General features: G+C 35.3%; 1 protein-coding gene across 1 annotated transcript in view; it reads left to right on the top strand.

Moving 5' to 3' along the window:
* LUZP2 (leucine zipper protein 2) overlaps positions 1-24,902 on the top strand; it is a 170,081-nt gene that overhangs the window by 124,982 nt on the left and 20,197 nt on the right. The window contains exons 8-9 of the mRNA XM_065636680.1: positions 9,315-9,389; positions 13,295-13,459. Coding sequence (XP_065492752.1) covers positions 9,315-9,389; positions 13,295-13,459 — 240 coding nt within the window. The remainder of the gene's footprint in view (positions 1-9,314; positions 9,390-13,294; positions 13,460-24,902) is intronic.

The following is a 24,902-nucleotide window of genomic DNA, read 5'->3' as shown; positions in this document are numbered from 1 at the left end:
ATAGAAAACAATAAGTTTATTACTGTAATTGGACAGAGTCATATTAGAGACAAAAATAATTTTTGTCTAAAACAATTTGTCTAACAATTTAGGACTACATATAAAAAAAAGAGGTCTGTGTACCACTACGTTTAAATTTGGCTGAAAAGGGTTGGAGGGGTGTGTGTAGATAAACCATACATCAACCCACACAATAACACTTAAAATAATTTGGAGAAGAAAGACTTAAATAGTACTTTGTGTCAAAGATAACACATAGAATTTGCCCCAGACCTTCAGAGATGACCTCAGTAGTATTATTTTGAGTGATTATTTCAAATCATGATTTGTTCTCTTGTAGCAAAGGTTTTTGAGTGCAGGAGACAGCATTGTTGCTACAAGTTTGCAAAATGCTTTTCTTCATCTTTAGCTCAGGAATTACCAGCTTTGTGCTAGTATTACTACACATTTGTGAGTAACAGATTCACTGATTTGATGGTTATTTTATACCTGTAGGTCAGCCCAGAACTTATGGACTGGTTTGCATTTCATGCTCTGGTTCTGTTTGTGTTCATTGGTTTGTGCAAAGCCGGATGGAAAGATTGATAACATTTTTCTTTCAAAGTATTTTCAATACAAGATAATTACAAAATCAGTAAAGTTATATGTTTAATAGCTTAATCAGTAATTAATGCTCTTGCGCCAGCAGTTGCTGTATCTACCTGTATAATAGCCAGGAGCGCTTTGCTAGGGAGAGCTGAATTTTCATGTTGCAGTGTGATAATGTGCAGCTATTACTTTGACTTTCTTGAAAACAGGTGTCTTTTCTTCAAGGAGTATCCTCGTTTGCCAAAAGTCATCAGTACAGCAGGAAGAAAGTTGTATATTCCTTGAAGCACTTCCATTGAGGGAATGGAAGTGTGGCGTAGATTTTATTCATGTTAGACTTTGGTATTATATGAAGATTATTCTTTTTATCTGTGGATTTCTAGAAAGAGATAATTTTACAGAATTCAGTTTTTGTCATTTTGAGAATAATACTGTTGAATATGAACTTTGTGCCATTTTTTTTCTGCTGATGAATCTGACAGGTGGCATCCTGAGGTGGATGCCTAATGGGCCCGGCTGTGTGGGGTTTTATGGGTCAATATGTTGTGAGTGAGAACTAGTGTTTTCTTTGAGTCCTAAGAGATTGTGGGATCTTCCTTGAGGTATTTCTGCTTTGTAGTATACTGAGATGGAGGGTGTTGGACTTAGCCTTCATTGTTTAGGATACACGTGGTAGTTTGGTCACAGAAACTGCTAGATTTTGTTTTTTCTTGCCAGGTGAGAGGGCTTATGATGCTTTTGTTTGTTTGTTTTATAATGCTCTTGTTGATTGTTCACTTTGAGATTGTTTTTTTTTCTTGATCAAGTCAATATGTTCGTACAATTTCAGATATGTATTTGGATGTTCCCTACTGTTGGATGTATAATATTGCTTTTCAGGTTATCAATTGTTTGTGATTGGATCTGTCTACTTACTGCATGTAGAAAAACGCTTTAAGACAGGATATTGAGTTGCTTTTCTCAGTAGAAGGTGAGGCTTCTGGGAGAGACAGGAAATTAAAATTTGCTTATTCGATTCTTGTAAAATAATGTTAGAGCTGCTGCATAAATATCTGTGGTTGGTGTTTGAGTGGTAAGAGATGGCATGATTATTTTTCAGATAGCTGTCTTGTTGAGATAATATAGTTGGCATAGGGACCATTTCGTCATTTTCTGTTACAGGCCTTTAATCACTATATGGTAAGCGAGTAGTAGGTGTTGGTTGGTTGGTTGGTTGGTTGGTTGGTTGTGTTTTGGTTTTCCGGGGTGGTGATACAGTGTATTTTCATAACATTGATAAAAATGTGTGTATAATAGAAGGTCTGATCTAGATGATGTGTGTTTTGCTTAGGAAGTACATGTCACTGTTTACCTTGCCATCTTTTTCCTGACACATAGTTTCCATTTCAAATGCCGTATTTTGGCATTTTCCATATGGTTGCTATGATGTTATAGTAATTAGTAATGTGTTAAGGTTAGCGTATTATGTTAGCAACACAGGGAGGGACCTGAAGATTAGAATTAGAAGACAGAATTAGTTGAATTCTGCTGAAAGACACCTACAAGTTATTTGCAGATGTGGGGATTTTTTTAATATTAAGAGATAAGGGACACACAAGAAGGTGGAAGGATGTCATCTTATATGTTTCCCAGTAAAGATATTGGATTATGCATTAACATAATTTATTGATATCCTTATTGAAACAAAACTCCTTCTGCTATTCTTTTTTTTTTTAATGGCTTCATGCAGTTTTGGCAATTACAGATTTGTGAAATGTGAATATCGTTTAGTAATTCTGTCTATTAGTTTATTGTCAGTACATTTTTACAGCACAGTTTTGAGCATGAAAAATTACTCTACCTTTTTTTAATGAAGTGAAAAATCCAATATTAAAAGTTTGTATCTGGCACTGAGGATGTGGCCTTCAGGATATGGACTTGCAGTAGATGGTAATACAGTCTTAAATACCCAGTCTGAGTTACTGGGCGAGACAAGACCAGTCAATAGCCAGTGTGAGACAAGGTTATTTAAATCTAGCAGCAGTAGTTCCTTGTTTAACTGGCAGCGTACAGCTACTCTATTGACTTACAGACCTGATCCAGCTCCTGCTAAAATGAGGAAAGGTTTGCTATTGATATAAAATTGGAATTGATTGGGACTTTGACTGACGTTTTCCACATAGTTTAATTATAATAATGATTTTGAGTGTGCCCAGTAGGGTTGAAAAATTTAAAAACTTTGTCACGTAAAGTATCGAAAGATTCCAAACTGCTCAAAGATCAGAGAAAAAAATAGGACTGAGGGAAAGACATATAAGAAGCTGACAGATGAGTCCAAGCCTCATCTTGTGTAAGTGTGTAGCAGGAAAAAGAGAGAATATTTTCCATGAAAACTATGGCCTGGATCCACATGTACTGTATGTCAAAAGGGGCAAGATGTTGAATGAGTAATGCCGGTTCCAGAAGCATACTTTGAGATCAACTGTTTTGGCACAATCATTTTATTTCAATATTTAAGCTTCTGTGGTGGCAGGTGCTGTAGAATTTGCTAAGAAAAATGTATTTTTCTGAAACATGAGAACTGAAGACATTTTATGCTGAGAATATTAGGACACGGTGTGCTGTTATCCTCCATGCCAGAAGGGAGGGAATGGTCAGATAAAAACATGACAAATTGTGCAAATGAAGAGCGGGTGCCAGCCATGGTGCCCACACTCATTGGCTTTCCCTGGAACTGGAGAGGCTGGAGGAGCAGCCAAGGTGGTACCTTGGACACCAGGTCCTTGGTGGCACCTGGCACACATTGAAATCCAGAACCAGCCTCTGATCTGGCCCTGGGGCTCCTTGAAGAACCATGCTGTAGGGTGATCGCTTGGGAGATCACCCAGCTCCAACATTTTGGGACACGGTGACGTGTATGTCCCAAATTGGATGTGCTTCCCAGCAGAGGCAATTCTGAATGCCCCAACATTTGTTCCAAATCAGACGGAAATAAAAATTATTTGGGAGAGTAGTTCTGCATCACTTAGTCTCCTCCTGGCTTGATCCTGTTTTCTGGGATATTGCTGACAGCAAATTCAGAGCCATCTACGTGATGTTCTGCAGGATGAAGTTCTCAAAATAAATACAATGAATTTAATCTACATTATGGGAGGGTTTTTGAAATTTCTATATTACTCATTGTTGGCTGATTTGGAAGCACTTTGCAGTAAGGAGTACTGTAGGTGTTGGATGTTTTAGGTTTTACTTTATTCATCAGCTGAATATGAGGTAATGTTTTTGCAATGGAAAATTTAAGATAGTTATCTCTTGAAAAACAGTTTTAAATTAAGTGATATTGCCAGAAATACTAGTTTTGTTTTCTTTGGTTTGAATTCTCCTGGCTGAATTATACTCTTGACTGGAATGGTCAAATCTTAGAAAGAAGATCCCAAACCAAAAAGTTGAAGCTTTGCGCAAGGTGCGAACTAAACCCCCTCAGTGTTTGTTCTCTTACTGCTAAAATAAGCAATACAATTGTTTAAAGAAGTCTGGCTTAGAAAAGAAAGAGCAGCAGGTGGTTGTAATCGTATGGATTGGTTATCCATTGGAAATAACAATTGGTGCTAAAACCCGAGGTGCTCTGGCATGATCTGAAGGGAGGAGAATCCCCTGCGGGAGATCAAAAGGCAAACCAGGCCCAAAGGTGATTGATGTGGCTCTTCTCTACGAACACATCATCTGGGTCTGTTTCTGCAGAAAAAGAGTTTTTTCCTTTCATTAGAGGATGAGTTCTTTACTAAAACCCCAGCAAACTGCTGTTTTGCTTTCATTGTAACGAGTTGCGTGTGAAGGAAAAGCATGAGGGTTGGCAAAGGAAAAGTGAAATTTCACCTAATAAAGAGCACAAAGGTCTTATTTCCTTTTTTTTTTTTTTTAAATGTGCATCCAGAATAGTCACAAATGAGAGATAAAAGCATTGTGGCAGTAATGAGCATTAAGAAAAGGTACAAGCTGTGTGTCTTTGCAGAAATTGTGCTTTTAACTGACTTTTCTTCTTGTTGCAAGTGCTTTGAAATATAATTCAGATGTTGCTGAATGTCTGGGTTTTGCTGCATGTCTGACTAAGTGGAATAGCTGTCAAAAAGTGTTATTCTCAGTTACATTTAACACCTTGTGCTGCAGTAAACAGTACAATTTAGAAGCACAAGTCTCCTTTTCTGAGATACAAATAGTGCTTACAGAATAAGCACAGTAGAATTGTGTTTACGAGATAATTTATTCAAATTTCCGGTTAAGTGGTTTCCAATTAAAAAGTTGTCCTAGTTAGAAAGTATAATCAATTGTAAAATAAGAAGTTGTACAGTAAAAATTTTATCTTTTTTCTTAAGCATTTATTTAAGGCCTATATGGGAAAAAATGAAATTCAGAATATCCACTCTATTTAACGGGATTAAACATCACTTGACTATCATGTTTTCTAATTAGGCAGAATGTGTGATAATGTTGGCCTCAGTAAAAAGCAATCGTTGGTATGAAATACGATACATCCTTAAAAGTTTGGTAATGACCAAATAAAATCCCAATTTCTCATGTCTGGAAGTGAATAAAACCAAGTCATGCCATATTTATCTCTGCATTCTTCTAATGTGAAGTCAAAACCTAGCCTTTTCTGAGAATAAAAAAAAAAGTCTTTGAAATTTTGTGTAAGGAAAATAAAGAGAACAAAGTATTTTTTTCCTGACTATTTTAAGCAGTTGCAAGTTTAAAAAAAACAACAACAACCATTACTATATACTTTATAGTCCACATTGACATGCTGTAAAAAGTTTCTGGGATAGAAATGCTAGAAAGCCTATGGACTAGCCAGGTTCGGGAAGCAAAGTCAGATCTACCTTTTCAGGGTAAAATACCAACATGAACACTTAAAGGAACTGTATTTGGAGCTTATTTGTAAAGTACCGCATTGCTATCAACAATAAATAATCCAACAGTAATCTATTAATTGTATTTACATGGGGATGTTTGTCTCAAGGAAGGTCATCGAAACGCTTAATTTTTTAGGCCAAACAGAAGCTATAACTTTTCCAAAGGTTCACAAAAGACCACTAAGTGAATGTTTTTGGTTTTGTTTTTTGGGTTTTTTTCTTCTAATGTGACTAAGGAAGTGAGAAGTGTAAAGCTCCTAGCCACTGTTTTTCAGGTTACAAAACTTCTCTCTCACCCCTCCTGTTTTGTTGCTTTTGTGTGACTTTGAAGAATACAAATATCTCAACTACTTGGATTATATTGATATGATACTTATAAATTCTTGTACATTCAAAGTCAACATCCTAAAGATATGTAGGCATTGCCTTCGGGGTTTTTTTTAATGTATACGCATAAATTCTTTCTAGTCTTAATTACTTATTATATAAAATTCTATGACAAATCAGGTTTGTCTACTTGAAATCAGATTAGTCTTTTTGCTTTTTATATTTATACCTGGAAGAATTTAAATATAGGCATTTCGTATAATGTAAATCACAATGAGTAAAGGTAAGTACATTCATTTAAATGAGTTAGAAAAGTGTACTTCACTGGCAGTAATTGCTCAGTACACTCTTTCAGAGCATGAAAAAATGATTTATCTCACTGTTTCCTCTGTAAGATTTGATTCTACTAGAATGCCTAAGACAAACTGAAAATTTGTAAGTTTTTCCAGGCTAGGCTTTTTAAAGGCACTTACTCCTTATCAGAATTTGCCTTGTGTAGTCCTCCTGGTATTCTGACCTTTTTCTTTATTCAGTATCCAAGCCACACTAATTGAATTTGCCCCCCCAAAAAACTTGTAAATTAAAACAGCAGTGAAACTATTGCAATACGAATTCAGTTTCAGGAAAAAAAATGATGATTCTGCAGTTTGGGGATCAGGATGTAAATAAATATCGCTACTTTCAAGTGAGTGGTTCATCAAAAATGCATTTTTAACGCTAGGATTTTATTATCATTTAATGTCAGTTGGATTGATATCTCTGGCCTATTGGGTCAGTAATCTGTGAAATAAAATAAATATAAATGAAAGTTGCAGAAAAAGTTAGTCCATCAAAATATGACAATATTACCAGGATGAGAATAAGGCTTGATAAATGGTGCATTCCGAATGAATTTATTAATACATATAAGCCTGTCCTTCAGAAGAATACTGTTTCACCATAAGCTATAAATGTTTTACTTGATGTGAGCATTGTTATTACAATACATTAGATTAACTAATTATTTCTAATGTTGGGCAGCAATTAAAGAAAGTAGAGGCTTTTCAAACTACTTGATTTTTTTAAATATATTTTCATTGAGTACAATGTATTATATGGCACCAGACATTCCCCTGCCAGGAAAGAAGCAGCAGTCACCTGTAACTACCGTTACCTGCTTCCTATCAACTACCTGGATTTTTGGATGCCAGCATAATGCATGTGTTGAAGAAAACCAGACATGATGAAATTCATAAGTTTAACTCTGGTATTCCACTGATTGAAACTGTAACACAGATGGTGCTGAATGGAGAAGTTGTCTCGTCGTCTGGCTCACACCATACACAATCCATCATCTTCCATGTGATTTTAGTCATTTAGCAATGCACACCATCAGAGATGCCATCCCAGCCTCTCATTTATCATCTAAACATTATTTTGTATAATTTCCTTTTTAACGGCAACACATATTTAATTACATATATTGTTTCTCAAATCTTGGTTTTCATTAATTGAAAATGTATTAATTTGTATAACTGTAAAAATAATTTCATGAGTAGCAGTAATTAGAATGTTAATGATGTGAGAAACTACTTGGTCTAATTCTAGTATCTAATGAGAATTGTGTCTGCATCAGATAGAGCCAAGCTGAATGTTTCAAACATTGACTAGGACCACGTTTATTGTGAGTGATATTACATACTATATTTAGTAACAAATGCAAGTGTTACTGAACTCTTGAAAAACTCCTTTATGTTAGTTTTTTCTGTAATAAACCAGTGATAAATCAGTTAAATTTTGCAAATTCTAATGACACTGAAGGATTCTTTCTGTATTTGATGCTCTGTTGCCAGCCTGAGGAATGAAACCAGTGGTCTGGTCTGTGTTGTGTGTATGACGGTCACCGGTATCAGGTGTAAGAAATGTGATGCAGTAGAAATTAGGGATTGCATTCACAAGAGACTGCCCCGCATCTGAGCAAGCAGTTGACTTCTGCTTTGAAGCAAGATTGCATAATCCTACGTGGTTTTGACTAACGAAACTGTGGCTGCTCTGATAAATCCACAGATAAATGCCTAATCCTGATGTAAAATGGGACTAAGCAGTTCTTTACATGAGCAGGGAAGGTGGAAGGTATCCCTGCCCATGGCAGGAGGGCTGGAACGAGATGACCTTTAATGTGCCTTCCAACCAAAACCATTCTATGACATGTGCTGGAAGTGCAGTCATTGCCCCAACACAAAGTGAACCATATTTTGTAGGGTTTACGCCAAAAAGCATTTATGTTGTGTGGCTCTAAATCACGCTGTGCTGCATTCAGGAGAATGCATGTGATCTTGAAAAGTCTGGCAAAAAAATAGTGTCTGGCTGGAGTTGAACATCAGAAACCTGGTGAGCACAGGGTGGTGCTGAGGGAAAAGGTGCTTGCAAACATTTGGCCAAAATTAAAATGTGTTGCTCTTTAGCTGAGAAACGAGAACTTTACCCAGTTATTCTGTATGCACAACTCATGCATTACCTAATTAGAATTTGAGAGAGGAAAGATAACTGGTTAGTCTAGTGTCTTTCTTTATGGTTCCTGTCCTAAACAGAGAAAGCAGCTAGTGGGTTATTTTTGCAAATACAGCAGTAAAAGAAACTTGTACCTTATTCCTAGGGGAGGGGAGAGAAAATAATTGTCTTTATTTACCAAGTATTTAAAAGCATCTTCTGAACCCCTGCACTCAATACATTGCATATACATTGTAAAAAGCCAGATCTCCTCCTGAAGGACCACGCAGGAAAATTATGTTATGTCTTATAAAAAGCCAACAGACCATCTGTAGAGGGTGCGCGCTGCCTGCCTGACCCTGGCTTCAAACACAAATCTCCCCAAATTCATTCTTATTATGTAGCTGCATAACTAGCTATTCTTGTGAATTTTCCTTTCGGATGTGCAGGGAAGGAGACGGAGAAACAAATCTGGAGTTAACCGCACTCTATGCCAGCAGATAGTAGCATTTCATAAGGTGTCTACATGCATGAACATTTGAGTGTTTTCTAACTTGGCTGTTTATGCCAAGTTAGCATTAACATTAGCATCTCAGTGTTTGAAACTACAAAATAGTATTTCAAATTGCAGACAGAAGCCGGACAAATGAACAAAATAATAAAAGACGTTTGAATACTTTGAATTTACCCCAAGGATATTATGGCATAATTGTGAATACTTTATAATACAGAATTAATTTTGGTACTGACATCGAAATTAGATTAAAGTTTCATTCACATAAATAAAGCAGATTTGAGCTCAGTGCTGACATAAAAATACCTTTTTTTTTCCTCAGGAAAAAACCCAAACAATCCAAAAAGAGCCCCAACCAAACAAAAAACCCCATCCCTTGAGGTCTGGTCTTTTTGCAAGTGGTTCTGACCCAATCCATATGTATTACTTGTAAAATTTATATCCTTTCCTCTCTCACAGGCACTGCATGAAAAATTATAGGAAAAAGTGCACTGTAGATTGCATTAGCTTTTTCTTCTTTATTCCCACAGGCACAACAGCTAACAGATCTGGAGCAAAAACTAGCAGTTGCAAAAGATGAATTGGAAAAGGCAGCCCTTGACAAAGTAAGAAGTTAATGTGATGTAAGCATGTTTATCTCTATCAGTTGTGAGTGTTTCAATGTAATTTGACAGAAATAAAGTCTTGCAATGATTTAGACGCGTATTTAATTGCATGTACCTGGGAATAATGCTACTGAAATCAGTGAAAGTAATTATGATGCATGAAGTTAAATACAGCTGCAAAGTTACTTAAGAAGAGGGCAATCAAATTAGAAAGAAGCATCTCAAAAACCCACAGAAAGCCAAATGCTACAATTCTTTATGTGCAAATGTACACTAACAAGAATGTGCCTCTAAAAGATACAGTTTTTATCTCTTGTTTAGGCATAGTTCCAAGTAGAATGCAATGTAGAAATAGGTCAGTTCCTTGTTAGTGTGGGACTGATGCGACAGAGCTAATTCATTCTCCATGGCAGGGAGGCTGTGGGGAATCCCAGGAAGGGGACAAAGCAGAACACCTTAATTCCTGTCACCTATGCAACAGCAGAAGTTTCTTCTATATTTAAGGTAGCTGGGAAAAAAAAATATCATGCAGTAGGGAAGCAGTTTATCAGGAAGGAAAAAATTTCAATACACTATCAAAAACTACTGGTTTGGTTTGGTTTTCTACTCTTTTCAAATACTGTGAGACATTTTTTTACAAAGTATGCCTCTTGCACTAAAAGCAATTTTCATTGATCTTCAATATTGCTATCTCTGAAATCATCCTCTTGGGTGAGGATTTGCATCCAGCATTGCAAAATGTCATCCTTGTAAGCACTGCTCACAGTAGCATTATTCAAACCTATGTGTGCGTCTGGTGATATATCATGTTTTTCTTGTTAGTGCACTGAACTGAACTGCTCCACATATTAATTTAAAAATGAAGCATGTTCTTTCTTTGCTCATATAACACAGACATGGTCTCTCGCTAGTGCCGATATACTGTCTGTGGCATTGGCAAGAGAGCAACACTTGCTGTAAATATCTTTGAAATGCAGTTATTCATTATAATGCAGACAGTTGTGAAGGAGAAAGCAAAGAACATTTGACATCAGGAACTTTTAATGAGAATGCTAGTACAGGATTCTGTCTGCAAATTAAAAGGGGATCTGCAGCACACTTAACTGAGTTCTCTGACCCTCCGTTTCTGTCTTATTAAATACTATAGAATTTTAATTTAGGGCTCAGTCATGGTTCTGGAGGCTTACCAGAAGACTAGTGCCATCTTCTTGCAAACTATCATTGAGAGAATCTTTGGGCGGTGTCATTGCTTACATGCTGCGAAGGTACAGTGGAAATGACAAGCAGGAGTAAAAAAAGAAGTGCAAATGAAGGAAAAAGACAAAGTTCATGCCAGTGAAATTGTGAGACGGTTTTATAAGACTAGAAATACCTGTGTTGGACAAGTTCTAACTGCAGAGTATAAGACCATTTAAGTTGTAAGTACCTTATTCCCCTGCTTAAGAGCTTTTCTGTATGAAATATGAACTGAAAAGAGTTAGAGATGGCCAATGGTCCATCCATGTCTTCAGTGAAGACTTGGCCTTAACTCTTCTGATAATGTTAGCATATGTACTTTCGGCTGGAGGAATGGAAGTAATGTATAAAGCAAAGTGTATTTTTGGAACATGAGCTGCATTTGAAATGAATAATTGAGTGATCAAATCTCAAACTGTGCCTATAAATAGGCATTAATTTGTATTTTGCCTTTGGGAGGGTATCAGACTTTTCTATTAAATATTAGTTTGTGCTGACAGTGGACTTAGTGCCTCTCATAAGTCTATTTACACTACAGCACTTTACTAGGACCCTTGGAAGACTGACAAATTTTGCATTACCACAGCCCAAATAATTCTATATTGAATTCCAACCATATGAAAAGAGTATAAACAGATCTGGGAAGTCTGAAGACATGCATCAAATGTTGACAGTATTTTGACCAGCAAGCAGCCTATTTTGACCACAATCACGTCTGTGTAAGGTTATTGAGAATTCTGTCGAACGACATCCCTGGTTCCAACAGTGTTTCCTTAAGTTGTACTCTAGTGCTTTCCATTTATACATCTCCCATCAGCAAAGTCGAAATTGAAACTCTGTTCTGCTTTTCCCTTTAGAATGGCAACATGGCTGGCTGTAGCCAAGGTAGAACAAGCCCTGGATGGCAGGGGTGGGAAAGGAGAGGATGAGAAATTATCCAGAGGGATTTCCAGATGGGAGGAGTGTGGTTTTAGATCAGTGTGATTTGCAGGGAGCATGAGGGTGACGTAGTGCTATAATGGCTGAGTCTGTATCTTCAAGCAAAATTAGACAGTCTGCTCCCTCTGCCAGTTTGGTGTCTAAGTTTGTTTTGACTGTGTCAAATGGTGATTTATGTTCTCTGTGCAGTCACTTCTTTTCGAGGTAGAGGAAAAGACATATTACATGAATAGAAGTGTGCTTAGATCTTCTGTTGTCAATTAGAAATTAGAAGATCCCTGAGTCAGATGGACAAAGTAATCCTTTCCCTTTTACACTGCTATTAGGTCAGAGATGTATCAGTCTGACTCAAGGTTCATACATATTAATAAGTAATTCATACAAAGTGCTGTCCTCTTTGATAATGTAGCATCCCTCCTCACTGCACACAACTTGAGGGAAACACATTCAATTTTGTCTGTTTGCAAACAAACCAAACTCCATTCCATCTCCTGTTTCTTTGATTTTCCTTATTGTGCTGTTTATTAATAGTCTTTCTATGGTTGTTTTTGATCCTGCCATTGAAATATATCCTACTAACTATTTTTATTTGTTTATTTTTAAAGAAACACTCTATGAGATACACAGTTACGAGAAAAATTGCCTGGTTCCAGTTCAGGGAAAGTTTATTGATGTAAACCAGGGAGTATTTGTTGGGTTCTTAAAAATACTTGTTTAGCAAATGAACTAAAATAATGTGGTGTATGCCCAATGCCATTACTTAGGATGTGTGTAACTGTGAAATGCTTTTATATTGTATATGTAATGTTGCACGTACATAGAAGTAGTGTGTAATGCTACTTGTACAAATATTTTCCATCAACTTTTGCCATGATATACCTTGGTTTATGTATTTTCAAAACAACATCTTTGAAAGTTGAAGTGTGCTGGTGTAGCCTGTATTTACGGGCACATTCTTAATATAAAGAATAAGAGCAAGGGTTTTTTTTAAGGCCAAATGCTGCCTAACTCTGCCTGAAATTAGTATAAGGAAGTTACCTCAATATCTAGCATTTGGCTCCACATGTCAAAGCAAAGGTTTAAAATGAGTTTTCCTCAGTGCCATAGTTATCTCACTGCTCTTACTGTCTCAGCTTATTTTAATGACAGACTTTTCATTAATCCATCCATCTGTATTCCTGTGAGTAAAGAGAGTGTTCTAAGATGAGTTGCAAGCACTTCAACGCAATACAGTCCCACAGCACAATATGCTTATGAGAGAAATCATTTTTATTGGGTTAAAATCAATTTTTGTAACTTGTGGAAAAATACTAATTATTCTGACCATTATAAACAAAAGTCCATCCAAAGTCTGTGTCTTTGCAATACTTCTGAATATTTAATTCTCTGTAAATATTACATGTAAAAGTCTGGACATGGATATTCAGTAGATTCTATTTTTGTTTCTTTTCAGATAAAATAATATCTAATAATTATTTGCAATAATCAATGTGGATAAAACTCCATGGAGGAAAGGGAAAAGTGCAGTGACTTTCTAGGCAGTTTGGTGCGTAATGCACAGTAACCTGACCATATTAAAAAAACCTACTCTAAATAGCTTTAATTTCTTCCGTTAATAAGAAAAAGCAGCAGCTGCTCCTAAATGTTTGGTTTAATGCAGGGAGAGAAAGCCAGCAATTCCGTTCATAATAACACATCTTCAAGAACTGATGATTTCTTATGTTCCCCAGGAGTCACAGCTGAAAGCTCTGAAGGAGACAGTGCAGCTTTGCCTCTCTGCCGTTCTGCACAGTCAGCCACCCGCTACCAATCTAATCCCTTCAAAACCAGCTGAGAAGCTGACATCCCCGGTTACAAAGGGCTCAAAAGTTCCATTTCAAGTGACAAGCACCAAGGTATGGTTTCTATCTCTTTTTTTTTTTTTTTTTTTTTTTTTTATTCCAAACATCTTTGAAAGTTTGTCCTGTAAGAGCATCCAACTGGAACTAAGGAGGATTTTAAATTCATTGGAAGATTAGGATGAATTTTGAGTATAGTTCTAAGTCTGTTTCTGATGTCAATAATTTTTTTTTTAAAGTTTAAAGCAGCTACTTCTTTTGCTGAGGAAAAAAAATTCTGTCTATCACTTGTTAAATGGACCATGTCTGCGTAACAAATCTACATGGAAGATGGATTTGCATCTAAAATAAATTAGGATGCTAATTCATAGGATTATTTACCTGTCAGGCACTGATAGTGCACTTGTAAGTAATATAGCACTAAACAGTAAGGCAGTTTTTGCTTACCATGGTTTTTTTTTTCAGTTAAAAAGACTGTTATAAGACTATAAAATAGTCTGGGACACCCAAATCAAATTTCCCAAAAGAGATCTATGGAATTGATAATAGGCCACAGAGAATATTACAATCATGCAAGTTGCCCCAGAGATGGGAAGGGCAGTTTAGGAGAAAACATGAAAAAAAAGAATATTGCTGAAAAGTGTTTTGATTCAATGGATTCAAGCATTTTAATACAGTCAAGATTTTCAGTGATTAACAACTGTTCTGATAATTTTCATTTTCAGAGTTGCATTTTGCTCATGTATTCTACTGATTCAATAGATATAAAAGAAATCCGTGATTTCAATTAAAAAGGAAGTTCTACAGAAGAATGACTGAAGGACACTTTAATGTCCTCCTTAAATTCCAAAACTCTTTGCTGAAATATAAATAGGAATTGCTAAGTCATAGTTGATTAGTAATTTTTACATCAGCTGTTGATATTCACTGTTAGTACAGAGGCTGAAGCCAAAAATGAGAAATCATTCTGTATATAATTAGAATTGAAATATAATTCCAGAAAGCAGAATATCATTATAAAACTGGATCTCACATTGCTAGTCAGAAAATAATGATTGTCTGTTCCTTAATAACTGTTTTATAGGAAGAAACCTTCATTCCTAATGATTATTACCTCTGGAGACAAAGCAGTGTATTAATTGTAGCGGCACATGGGGATATTAATGCTCATTTAGATTAAGATCGCTTGGTTCTGTGTTCTGCATTTGATTAAAACGCAGAATACTCTTCCTTCTTTTTTCCATCATCATATAGATTTTGTGTTTAATGTTCCTGTTTGTAAAATGTAGCAGTGTTTCTGTGCTCCAGCCTTTTGAGAACCAGCATTTAGTCCTCTGTATCCCAAAGTGCTTGAATAAGTTAAACCGCCTCTTTAATAGACATTGCTCACATTTCTCTGCGCTTGGCATATGCCATGAAAATGTCTGAGAAAATAATGGTCTGCAATGCTGTTCTTCCACACATTGACACCTCATTATTATAAATCTGCGCATTATCTGTGATTATAAAACCACCAAAATCTGATACTGTGAAAGAGGTTGTCAAAGAATCATAGTCAGTCCAGAATAAATATGCTGTACACTTCGGCTATGTTATAGAAGGCTTTTTTTAAAAAAATAATATCAATTCTTACACATCTTTTCCTTGGCTTTTCCTTCCTCTTACAAACCAACTAACTCTAACTTATAGATGTATGACTTTTTTTTTTTTTTAAATTAGGTTTGCATAAACATTTCAATATAGCAGGCTAGTATATTTTGGTGAATATAAATGTGTGTGATTACTTAAATGTGTACAAATGAGAACTTCAGAGGAGCAGCTCTTGTGCATCGTGTCATGTCTGATAAGCAGCAGTTCAGGAAAGAAATGATGATTTGTCTGGCAAAAATCTTATTTTAAAGATGTTCTCATCTAGTCTAAAGATTACTTTCTAAAAATGTCAAACTTATTTTAAACTCCTTGAAGGGTACATCATATACTGTACAATATCTATATCACTTGGGGACAATTATTGATTGGGGTGCTTCTTGCCTTTTTTTTTTTTAAAGTTGCAAGTAAATAGGTTATATATTAGAATTCATAACTGGTAACCATAATACCTGAGTGCTTCTTAGAAATTATATTTAACGTAAGAACATAGTGTAGAAAGGGTAAGTGTGAAAGTAATGTGCCAAATTTCCAATGAAGGTTCATTTAAAAAATTTATTTCCTAGTGAGGTATTTTAGTCTTTCTAGAGCCTATGATATAAAGAAACCAAACAGATTTAAAAAAATCAGTGAGAAAAAAAAAACCAGCTGTTATCCTGGATAGCTCAGGAATTTGGAAAAGTGAGTAGTAATGGGACATTCTTACATATACTAATAAATCATAGAAAAGTTTCCCTTAAAGTGATCAGTCTGAGATGCATTTTGTGACGTGTTAAATGAGTTAATATTTACAATGTGCAAGAACAAAAAATACAGGATGTACCATTTGAATTGTCACTAATATCTCAGACCAAACCCATTTTACCTGTCATGTACCTGCCATAACACTGATGTCAGTGGTTTCATTGGCTTTTACAAATGGATTGAAGGCTCTGTGCATATGAGTTCAATGACACTAACAACTCAAAAAAACCAAGCATAACCAGAAGGCTGGTCATTAATCCTGAACCATGAGGTCTTTAACCTGCTAGACTGTTGACAATTATTTTTATTATGTAATTTATTTTGTCCTATAATGTCACAGCAATAACCATTCTGTATTCTGCCAGTGGAAAATGTTTTCAAACTAGTTTGGAGTTGTAGTATCTGGCTTTTGCTGTAGCAATTTCCTTGCCTCAATCCCGTTACAGAGGTCATGAGGAAAGAGAAAAATGAAGAGGAGGAGGAACACACAAACTCCACTTTCCTTTTTAATCTCCAGATGAGTGCCTAAGGACCTGGGTACTTAAAGAGTATTGTTAATGGATGGAAATGGTAACATTTACTAAGCTACCTGCTGTGGGAAATGTGGGCGGATATAATCCATGAATCACAGCACTGGTACTAAATTCCTATTGAGGAATTTTCTGCACTTACTGTATCGTGGCATAATAAAGAACTGTGAATTTATATGGAGCTAGTAGATGGAATGCGCTCTTACTCCATTTTTCAAATTCCTCTTTCTGAAAAAGGTTAACATTATACCTTAAAAGAAAAAAAAACCCACACCTATCATTCAAATATCTTTGACTGTGCAGTGTAAATACACCTGTGCTCCAAGAGCAACAAAATAAGCTTTGGTAACACTGCGGAAAATTAATGGTAAACAAAAATCAGAAGTGAAGTAGAAGAAAAGTCTATTTCCAGTAGCAAGGTAGAATATTACAAATGATGGGGGGAAACCAATTTATAAAGGTTCTATGATATATCTAGGAAGCCAGAATATTTCTTAAGCTCTAGACCTTATGCATTTCATTCTGCAAAAGTAGAAATGATTGATATAAATATTTATATAAAATAATAATACAATAGTTAATTATTTGTACTAAATATTAGTTATGCATTTATATTAATTATGATACTGTAGGATATTATAATTGTATAATTGACTAGAAATTTGAAAAAAGACATTTAGTTACGTGTACATTTCTTCAAAATGCACAAATACATTTTGAAGGAATGAAGAAATGTCTGGAATGTGTAGGTTGGACTGGGTCCAGGTTTATGAAGACTGAAAAAAGTTTTTTCTAATTGTCTTCTAAGAGTGTGTTTGTAGATCCCAGAAAACTAAAAGCATAGCTTCAGATTCATGAAAAATTAACCAGCTGAATGTAGCAATGTATCATCTCATCTCTCTCCCTTTGTAGGTCAAGAAAAATACATAAATCAGAACAAATTACTTAAGGAAATAATTCTTGTTTTCTAAAATCAGAGCTATTACCGTTTATATAATTTATCATAATATTCCAGTATAAATGAAGGTTCTGACCCTTTGAACAAAGCAATCGGGAAGCCTTTGCTCAAGAACCTGTGAAACAACACAAATATAATTATGGACATATTTTTGTCCTTAGAGATAAGATAAAGACACTGAAAGATTTTCTCATATGTCTGATTATTTTCACTCAGGGTGACCTCTGTATAACATGCTGGAAACCTAACTTGGAAGTTATTTTTCTTTAGGAATTACAGTTCAAACTGACGTTACAGCATTATGTCAGAAGACACTCCAAATCTTGTGTGTAATAGCCCCACCCCAGAGGCAGAAAGATAAGCCAATGGACTTCTGAAAAATAAAAGATGCTAGTCTGAATTTATAAAGCTATTAATGAAATGAATCAGATATCCGAAATTCACAATATGTATATGCTTCTTGGTAACATATTCTCTGTTTCGTGAATTTGGAAAAACAAAGTTTTATAATGTAAAATATTAGTGATTGTTCTTTTCCAATTTTCCATTAATTTTTGCTGCATAGTTCCTTGCTGTTGCCTGAATCATTCTCTGCATCTGTCTGGTATTTCAGACCATGAAGGCAGAGAAAACTCCAGTAGTCAAGTTTTTTTTTTTCCTCTATTTCTCTGCTTTCGTTCATTCTCCTATTCTTTGTTGCTAAATACTCCTCATCATCTCTCCTAACTTACCACTTTTCAGCATTATTCTCTCATTCTGTCTAGCAAAGTAGTCTCTTCTGAAATCTATTCCTTCTTTAAACTTCAGAATAAGAAAGCTCATTATACTATTCCTTTTCCTATAAAATGACCGTGTAGAGAGCAGAGGATCCAGTATTGTCTGAGGCAGCTTTTTTAAAGGGTCTGCTTCAAAAAAATTGCAAAATATAACGTTAGACTTGAAACAATGAGAAGTTTTAAACCAAAATTAACCTTGTTTTGTTGACTGCTATGGTAAATGAAAATTCTATGTAATTGTGAGAAACACATAGAGCAAAACTTTTAATTTCATTGAGCTCCAGGATACTATAAACCAACATAGATATAGCATGGCATGCTCAGATTTATGTGGAAATTAATTCTATGCTCACAATTGAGGGGAAAAAAATAATGTGCATCCTGATAACTTTATCAGAGGAAACAGAGGTTGAACCTAAGGGCATGAAATACAATATCTGTGGTCAGTTATAAGTGAACAGCAATAGCACTGGGGGCAGTGAATAGATTTGTGCTCCATTAAAGCCGTAGGAATTTGGCCTCTGTGATACCTCAGCGATTTTCTACTTCTGTTATATCAAATTCTGTTTCTGCCAGAGTTAATGAGATATCACTGACACCTGCAGTTTCAGTGACCTGTAGATCATCGCATTCAGCACAGGGATTGGAAAACCATAATTAAAAAAAAAAAAAAAAGAGGCAATTACTAAATGCAGAGTCAGCCACATTTTGTACTATGCAGTAATGACATGCAATCATATAACACTTTCCTGACACATAAACATTCTGAGAATGAAATAGCATTGAAAAATGACACTATCCATTGTTTTAGAATTTAATTTCAAAGACAGTAAGGAATACGTGCTTACCATGGAAATCTGAGGTACTATGAGTATCTGTAAGGCTAATGTAGTAAGAAATTTGTTTTTAAAAAGATAAAAGGTAATTTAATTGCAGAAGCATGACTAGCATGACCTATTTTCTCCTATTCTGCTGTTTATAGCTCTATTTGGGTTTATAGATTTTTATTCTCATTATGATCAACTAGATGCCAACCATAGTTTTGTATTATTGTTAATGATGATTTATAGGAGTATTGCAACTCTTCCTCATATCTTTTATTTCCAGAATTTCCTTCAGATTGAGTATGTTTTTGCTGGTGCCTCAGAAAACTTCTATGGAGCTTTTTCTACAGCCCTATTTCGTCAGTGACTAATTTTTAATAAAATTTTATTACATGCTGGAAAATGTTTAACACCAGAGATCATTAAATTGAAAGCTGAAGCTCTTTGATTTTATTACTTACTTTAAAGAAGTCTTCATTATTAACACATTATCTTGATAGTAAATTAGTTTAGGAGAATTTTTTTTTTTCCACTGAGTGCAATCAAGGGAAATTGGAAAAAAAGCACCTGGCATCTCTTATTTAGTCCGTAACCCCAAACCAATATCATTCTCCCTTCAAGTTTTAGTGACATAATCTTTATGATTATCTTCACTTATTAACTGTTTGACCTCACTCCTCTTTGTTACGGAGTGTAAGTAGCGGGACCGGCCCATTACCCCTGGGTTCAATTCTGCAATTAGCAACGGGCTAATGGGCTGAAGAGGTAACTGGTAACCACTTATTACTGCACTTTGTGTGGCTGTTAACTGAAGGTCAGTTTGCCTGTGTATGAAGAATACTCTCAAGTCTCACTCCAAATATCTTCTTTTTTAATTAATGTCTTATCAGATGTTTCTATGAAGTCTCCCACAATCTAGTACATAATAGGTCTGAAAAATACTGTGGGTCACCGCAGTACAGAAAATTCAAATTTCTTAAGGGATGTTTTAACTAAAATAAAACAAATATTTTGAGGTATGGCCAATGGTCTTGTGTGGACCTGAGGATTAGCAGAGATGGTTTACATCCATCTTCTGATATTGCGCTTCAGTCTAAGCCAGCCCCCCCATGCAAGAGCAGCCTCAGGCTGGGATGTTCAGCAGCTTCTGGACAAGCTCACTTGTCTTTTTCTCTATCAGAAGGGAGAAAGAGAAGATGTAATTACTTTTCAGATGTTATTATTTTCGAGATACCTTTCCTCACCTACTCATATCTCATATCAAGTGAAGTTTTTTTGTAGTGTTTTTTTTCTCTCTTCCTTTCCCCTGGTGACAGTGGAGATGATTGGGAAAATGTAACTTATTTCTAGTTTTAGTTAAAGTTGTACTTAGCAGAAAAGTAGCAACGTGTTGTTTTATCTTGTGACTTTCCTAGCTGAGGTGTTCGTTACATATTTTGTCAAAGAGTATGTGTATGTGAACAATGAAAACAAAACCGAATTTATGTGCCTTTGCAGTTGCACACTAGTAAACCTCTTTTAAGATTTATTAGCACATGTAAAAAAAGACAAGAAATCTGCAGAGCATCTAATTAATAATTTTAAGTGGCTTGCAAACTTGAATGTAATTGTGAAAGTGCTCCCAAGGGATATTTGCTACCCAAGGATATATTAAAGATTTATTTGAAAATTATTAATGCAGGTGTCCTGTGTACAATATATATATAACTAATCTACTGTTACAAAGTATCACTTCATATGGGTGTATGGAACCAAGTGGGAAATGTTAGAGATAGTTAAGCGATCTTTTTCTTTGATTAGAGCAAAGATGTGATTTGGAAAATACAAAGGAAATATCAATTTACTCTGGGCATTTTGGTTATTAGTAGGAATTTTTTAGCAATTCAATTGAAAACATTGCATTGAATCATAAAGCGTAAGAAATTCGGAATGGACTAGGGATAAACCCAAGGCATTCAAGTTCAATTTAGTCTTGAGCATTTTAAGAAATCACTTACTGACCTACACCTGAAGTCTCATCATCTTCCAGAATTGCTAAGCATCCCCTTATTCTAAATTTATTATTTTATGTCAAAATAATAATAAATAAAATGTAAATAAATAAAAAAAATATTTTGTTGCCAACGAGAAAGTAACATTGTCTGAAGGAAAGTGCTTCTCATATAACGGAAAAGCAGACATTCAATTCAATCAAAAACACTTTTGGTATCAAGCCCATATTTGTTCATATTCCCTAAAAGTTAAATGGATGGTGCTTAAATTGAATGTTTGAAGCGGTAAAAAAATGGAGTCATATAATAGATTGTTATTGAATATTTTTTATTACTAAATATTTTGAGGTAGTTTACAGATTATTTATAGAATCCTGTTTTCTCATATGTTTTGAAAAATAGTAGTCCTCATTTCTGTTGGTTGAACTGTGGTCATGATGGTAATCATATTGTCAGGTATTTTTTTGTGAGAACAAGTGTCTTTATAAGAAGAGACTTAAACACATAATTAGAAGCAGACAGAGTTTATTTTGGAAAAGCTTCCTCTGCCAGGGTTCCTACCTTTTCTTAAATCAATGAGAAAGACTCTTTTAAGACATGATTAGGGAAAGAAGGTCAAAGTCTCAAAAGGAAAAGCATTGATTTAAGTTACATCATGTATGAAGCCCAACTCGTGGCTCAAAGGGGTTCCAGCTCTACTAGAGTTGGTTCTCCTGGGGTCTGTAACTCTTCCAGGGATAGGCGTCTTTGGCTTCGTCTTCCTGAAAATACAGATGTTCACATCTGTGACTGTAACCGCAGTAGCTGCTTTGTTCATCTGGGCAGCCTCTAATTGCCTATAAAGCATGTTTCTGACAGTGTGTATTATTGCTGCTCTGAAGTATAAGAAGTGTTCTACAATGTTCATTATCCCACAGCACTGTGTATTATTGCTGCTCTGAAGCATAAGAAGTGTTCTGCAATGTTCATTATCCCACAGCTAATTACTTTTTCCTTCATGGTGGCTGTAGAAAAAACTGTTATCGAAGCAATGTTTGGTTGTTTCGGTTTCTTAAATATAACGTCAGAAAAACCCCACAAACCAACCCCACCTTAAGATGCATATGTATCTTGATAGTTTTATAAAACAAAGTTTTGATACTTTCTCCTTTGCAGTGAAGGACAGCCCATTTAAAAACTTTAGAAGTGGTGGAAAAATGAAGAGAAGTAGAAGGTGTGTTTATACATGTAGTTGGACTCTTGATTACATATCCATCTCGCTACCCATCCTTGAACTTTACATGCTACAAAGTGTTAGGTATTCAAACTTGCACACTCTCTAAGTAAAAATGATGATAAAATTTAGCTCTTATTAAGGAGATGTGAAATTTTAGGTTTAGGTATAATGTAATATAGGTAATTGACTTGTATATACATCTTAACATGTTTTTTTCTCTAATAATACTTATTATTATGTATGATGATCCAACAAAAACTTCTGGTTTTCAAACCTAATTAGTTCTATTTCCTTTTCTTGTTGTTCTAGCTACAGATATATTTACAATAGATATTCAGAATTACTGCTAAACAAATGGTTATTAGAATAAATTTGAAGTGAAATAATCTATATCAAGTGCACTAATTGCATTCTGGCATTAGACATAAGTGTTCATGAGTAACTGGGCCACTGAAAAAATAGATTTCTGTTGTCTGCCCCCAGTCTCTAATACCATGTTGGAGTAATATTTTGGCATGACTGAAAGCTGCTTTACACTATGAATTTCTTATATCGTTATACACGCAGTCCTTGAACACACTCCTTTCTTGATAGCACATCTTACAGAAATGGTCCGGCTTCTCAGCTGATTCATATCAACATGAATCAGCCAATTCATATAAATATTCCTTTGTTTAGGTGACTGATTATTTCTTTATTAATATTAAAGATCAAAGTCAGAATAACTTATGATTCTTCCAACTCTTAAGTAATTGTGCAGGTTCAGGTCTTGCTCAGAACAGAGTGGAACAACTATTACATTTCTGACACTGATGGGTGCAGAAGAAGCAACTCTTCATTGTCTGTACTTAAAATGACTTTATAGCTGTTCTTTTCCCTTCAAAGGTTTAAAAGGAAATCTTTAGTAGCATGTCACACTCATCTTTTTTTTTGCAGAGTTTAGCCAATGGTTCTCTGTTGTTTATTCATTTTAAATTGCTGTACTATTGAGCGAATACCAAGGGCGTGCAGGGTGATACAGTGACTCTAAAGTACCTTACAAATTAATTATTTACATGTTGGCATCCTCTGCCATCCGAAAAATTATGAATGCCAGAGTACTTCTAGCTCAGTACTTGGGCAAGAACTTGAGCTCAGTTGTGCAAACGTTAACCTTGGAGGAACCAACTGCCTTCCCTTTTCCCCTCCATTTCTGGTTGTGAATGTAATATCATAGTTTGGACTATCTTGAAGTTTTGCACAACTGTAGTTCTGAATTATGAGACATTTGAAAAAAACTTATGCAATTTGGTGATTCCATGGTTCATCTTCCTTCACGTTTCTGTCATGATGTGACAGAGCGGTGACCTAGAGAACTGCAAAGATAGAAAATAGCATCTAACTCCTGCTGCAAATCAAGTGGGAGAAAAAAGTGAAAACACCACCTCTCAAATACATGATTTTAAGATTAGATGAGCCTCAGTAGACTTGCATAAAATTGTTTCAATATAAATTTATAGCCAAAAATAGCAGAAGCAGCAAATAAGCTATCTTTTGTTTGAAATAATCTACAAAGCAAACTTACTTGCATAAAAATTCTGTTGAAAGGCAGTAAAGTGTTACATAAGTGCCAAAAGCAATTAAACTTGGTCAAGGTGACCCCCTCATCCTCAAACAATAACACCGTGCTTGGATATTTGCAGTCTGCTCAGTGTATTGTGTCACACATGCTGATCTGAGATCTTCAATCACAGCCGGAAAGCCTAGATCTCTATTAGAAAGACATTTAAAAAACCCAGCTTATCTCCAAATACATCATTTAGAAATTAAAATGTATATATTGTATTATTTATTGAATAAGTTTTTACTGTTGTTTTTCTTTTTTTTTTTTTCCCCCAAAGTGCAGATTAATAGATGACTAGGAGTTCTATAGAAATGCAGAATACTGATGTGGTAGGTATCTAACTGCAGTTTACTTGCTATCCTGATTTATATCTGCTCCAAACTTTGTATTTTAAATACAAGTGGGGTCTCAGGAAGTCTAAAATGTATTCAGTCACTTCAAATGCTTAGAGCCTAAAAGCATATTGGCCTTCGTTTAGAGATAGAATTATTTCTGTATTTTACCACAATATTCTTAAATTTAATTGACTGCTATTTTGGGGGTTTTGGTTTTTTTGTTTTGGCTTGGTTGTGGTCTTTCTTTTGTTTTTAATGAGCAACACTATCTAGATGAGGAATGTGCAGCTACCCTGAGGCTTTGATTTGCAGAGGTCAGTCAGATAGTGCTGTGTATCTCTGTCTTTGTAACTCTTCAGCTACTCTGACCGCTAAATTGCTTATGAATCTGGGTTGGTCTTTGCAGGTGACAGTACAGGTAGGTAGAAAGTAAAATATCCAGAAGCAGAGTGTTCTGGCAATACAGAGAGGAGGCATCAGAGATTCTGCAGCCTCAAGTTGCACACTCAGACTATTGTCTTCAAGCTGTACTGGGGAAAAATATTTTGAAGTCTGTTGTTTATACTTAGAAAGATATCCTGGAAATAAAGTTCATGTAATACGTTGCCAGGGAGTCATAGAAGACCCTGAAAGTCATGCTGAAGTTTACTCTGTCTTGGATTTCAAAAATGTACTCAGAAATCAGATTCGAGGGACACTTTTGTTAGTGTAAGGCAGCAAGACATAGTAGAACTAATCCTGCCTTTAAAGAAATTATTAGAAAAATATTGATATCTATGTGCTTTGCATCAGGTCTGTAACAAAAATAATATTCCACAGAGCTGATCCTTTGAATAATTATGGGATATGAAAAGTAGATATAGCTTTTACTAGGTC

The sequence above is a fragment of the Caloenas nicobarica genome, chromosome 5 (genome assembly GCF_036013445.1).
Source record: "Caloenas nicobarica isolate bCalNic1 chromosome 5, bCalNic1.hap1, whole genome shotgun sequence".
Classification (NCBI taxonomy): domain Eukaryota; kingdom Metazoa; phylum Chordata; class Aves; order Columbiformes; family Columbidae; genus Caloenas; species Caloenas nicobarica.
This window is presented reverse-complemented; position numbering and strand designations above follow the sequence as displayed.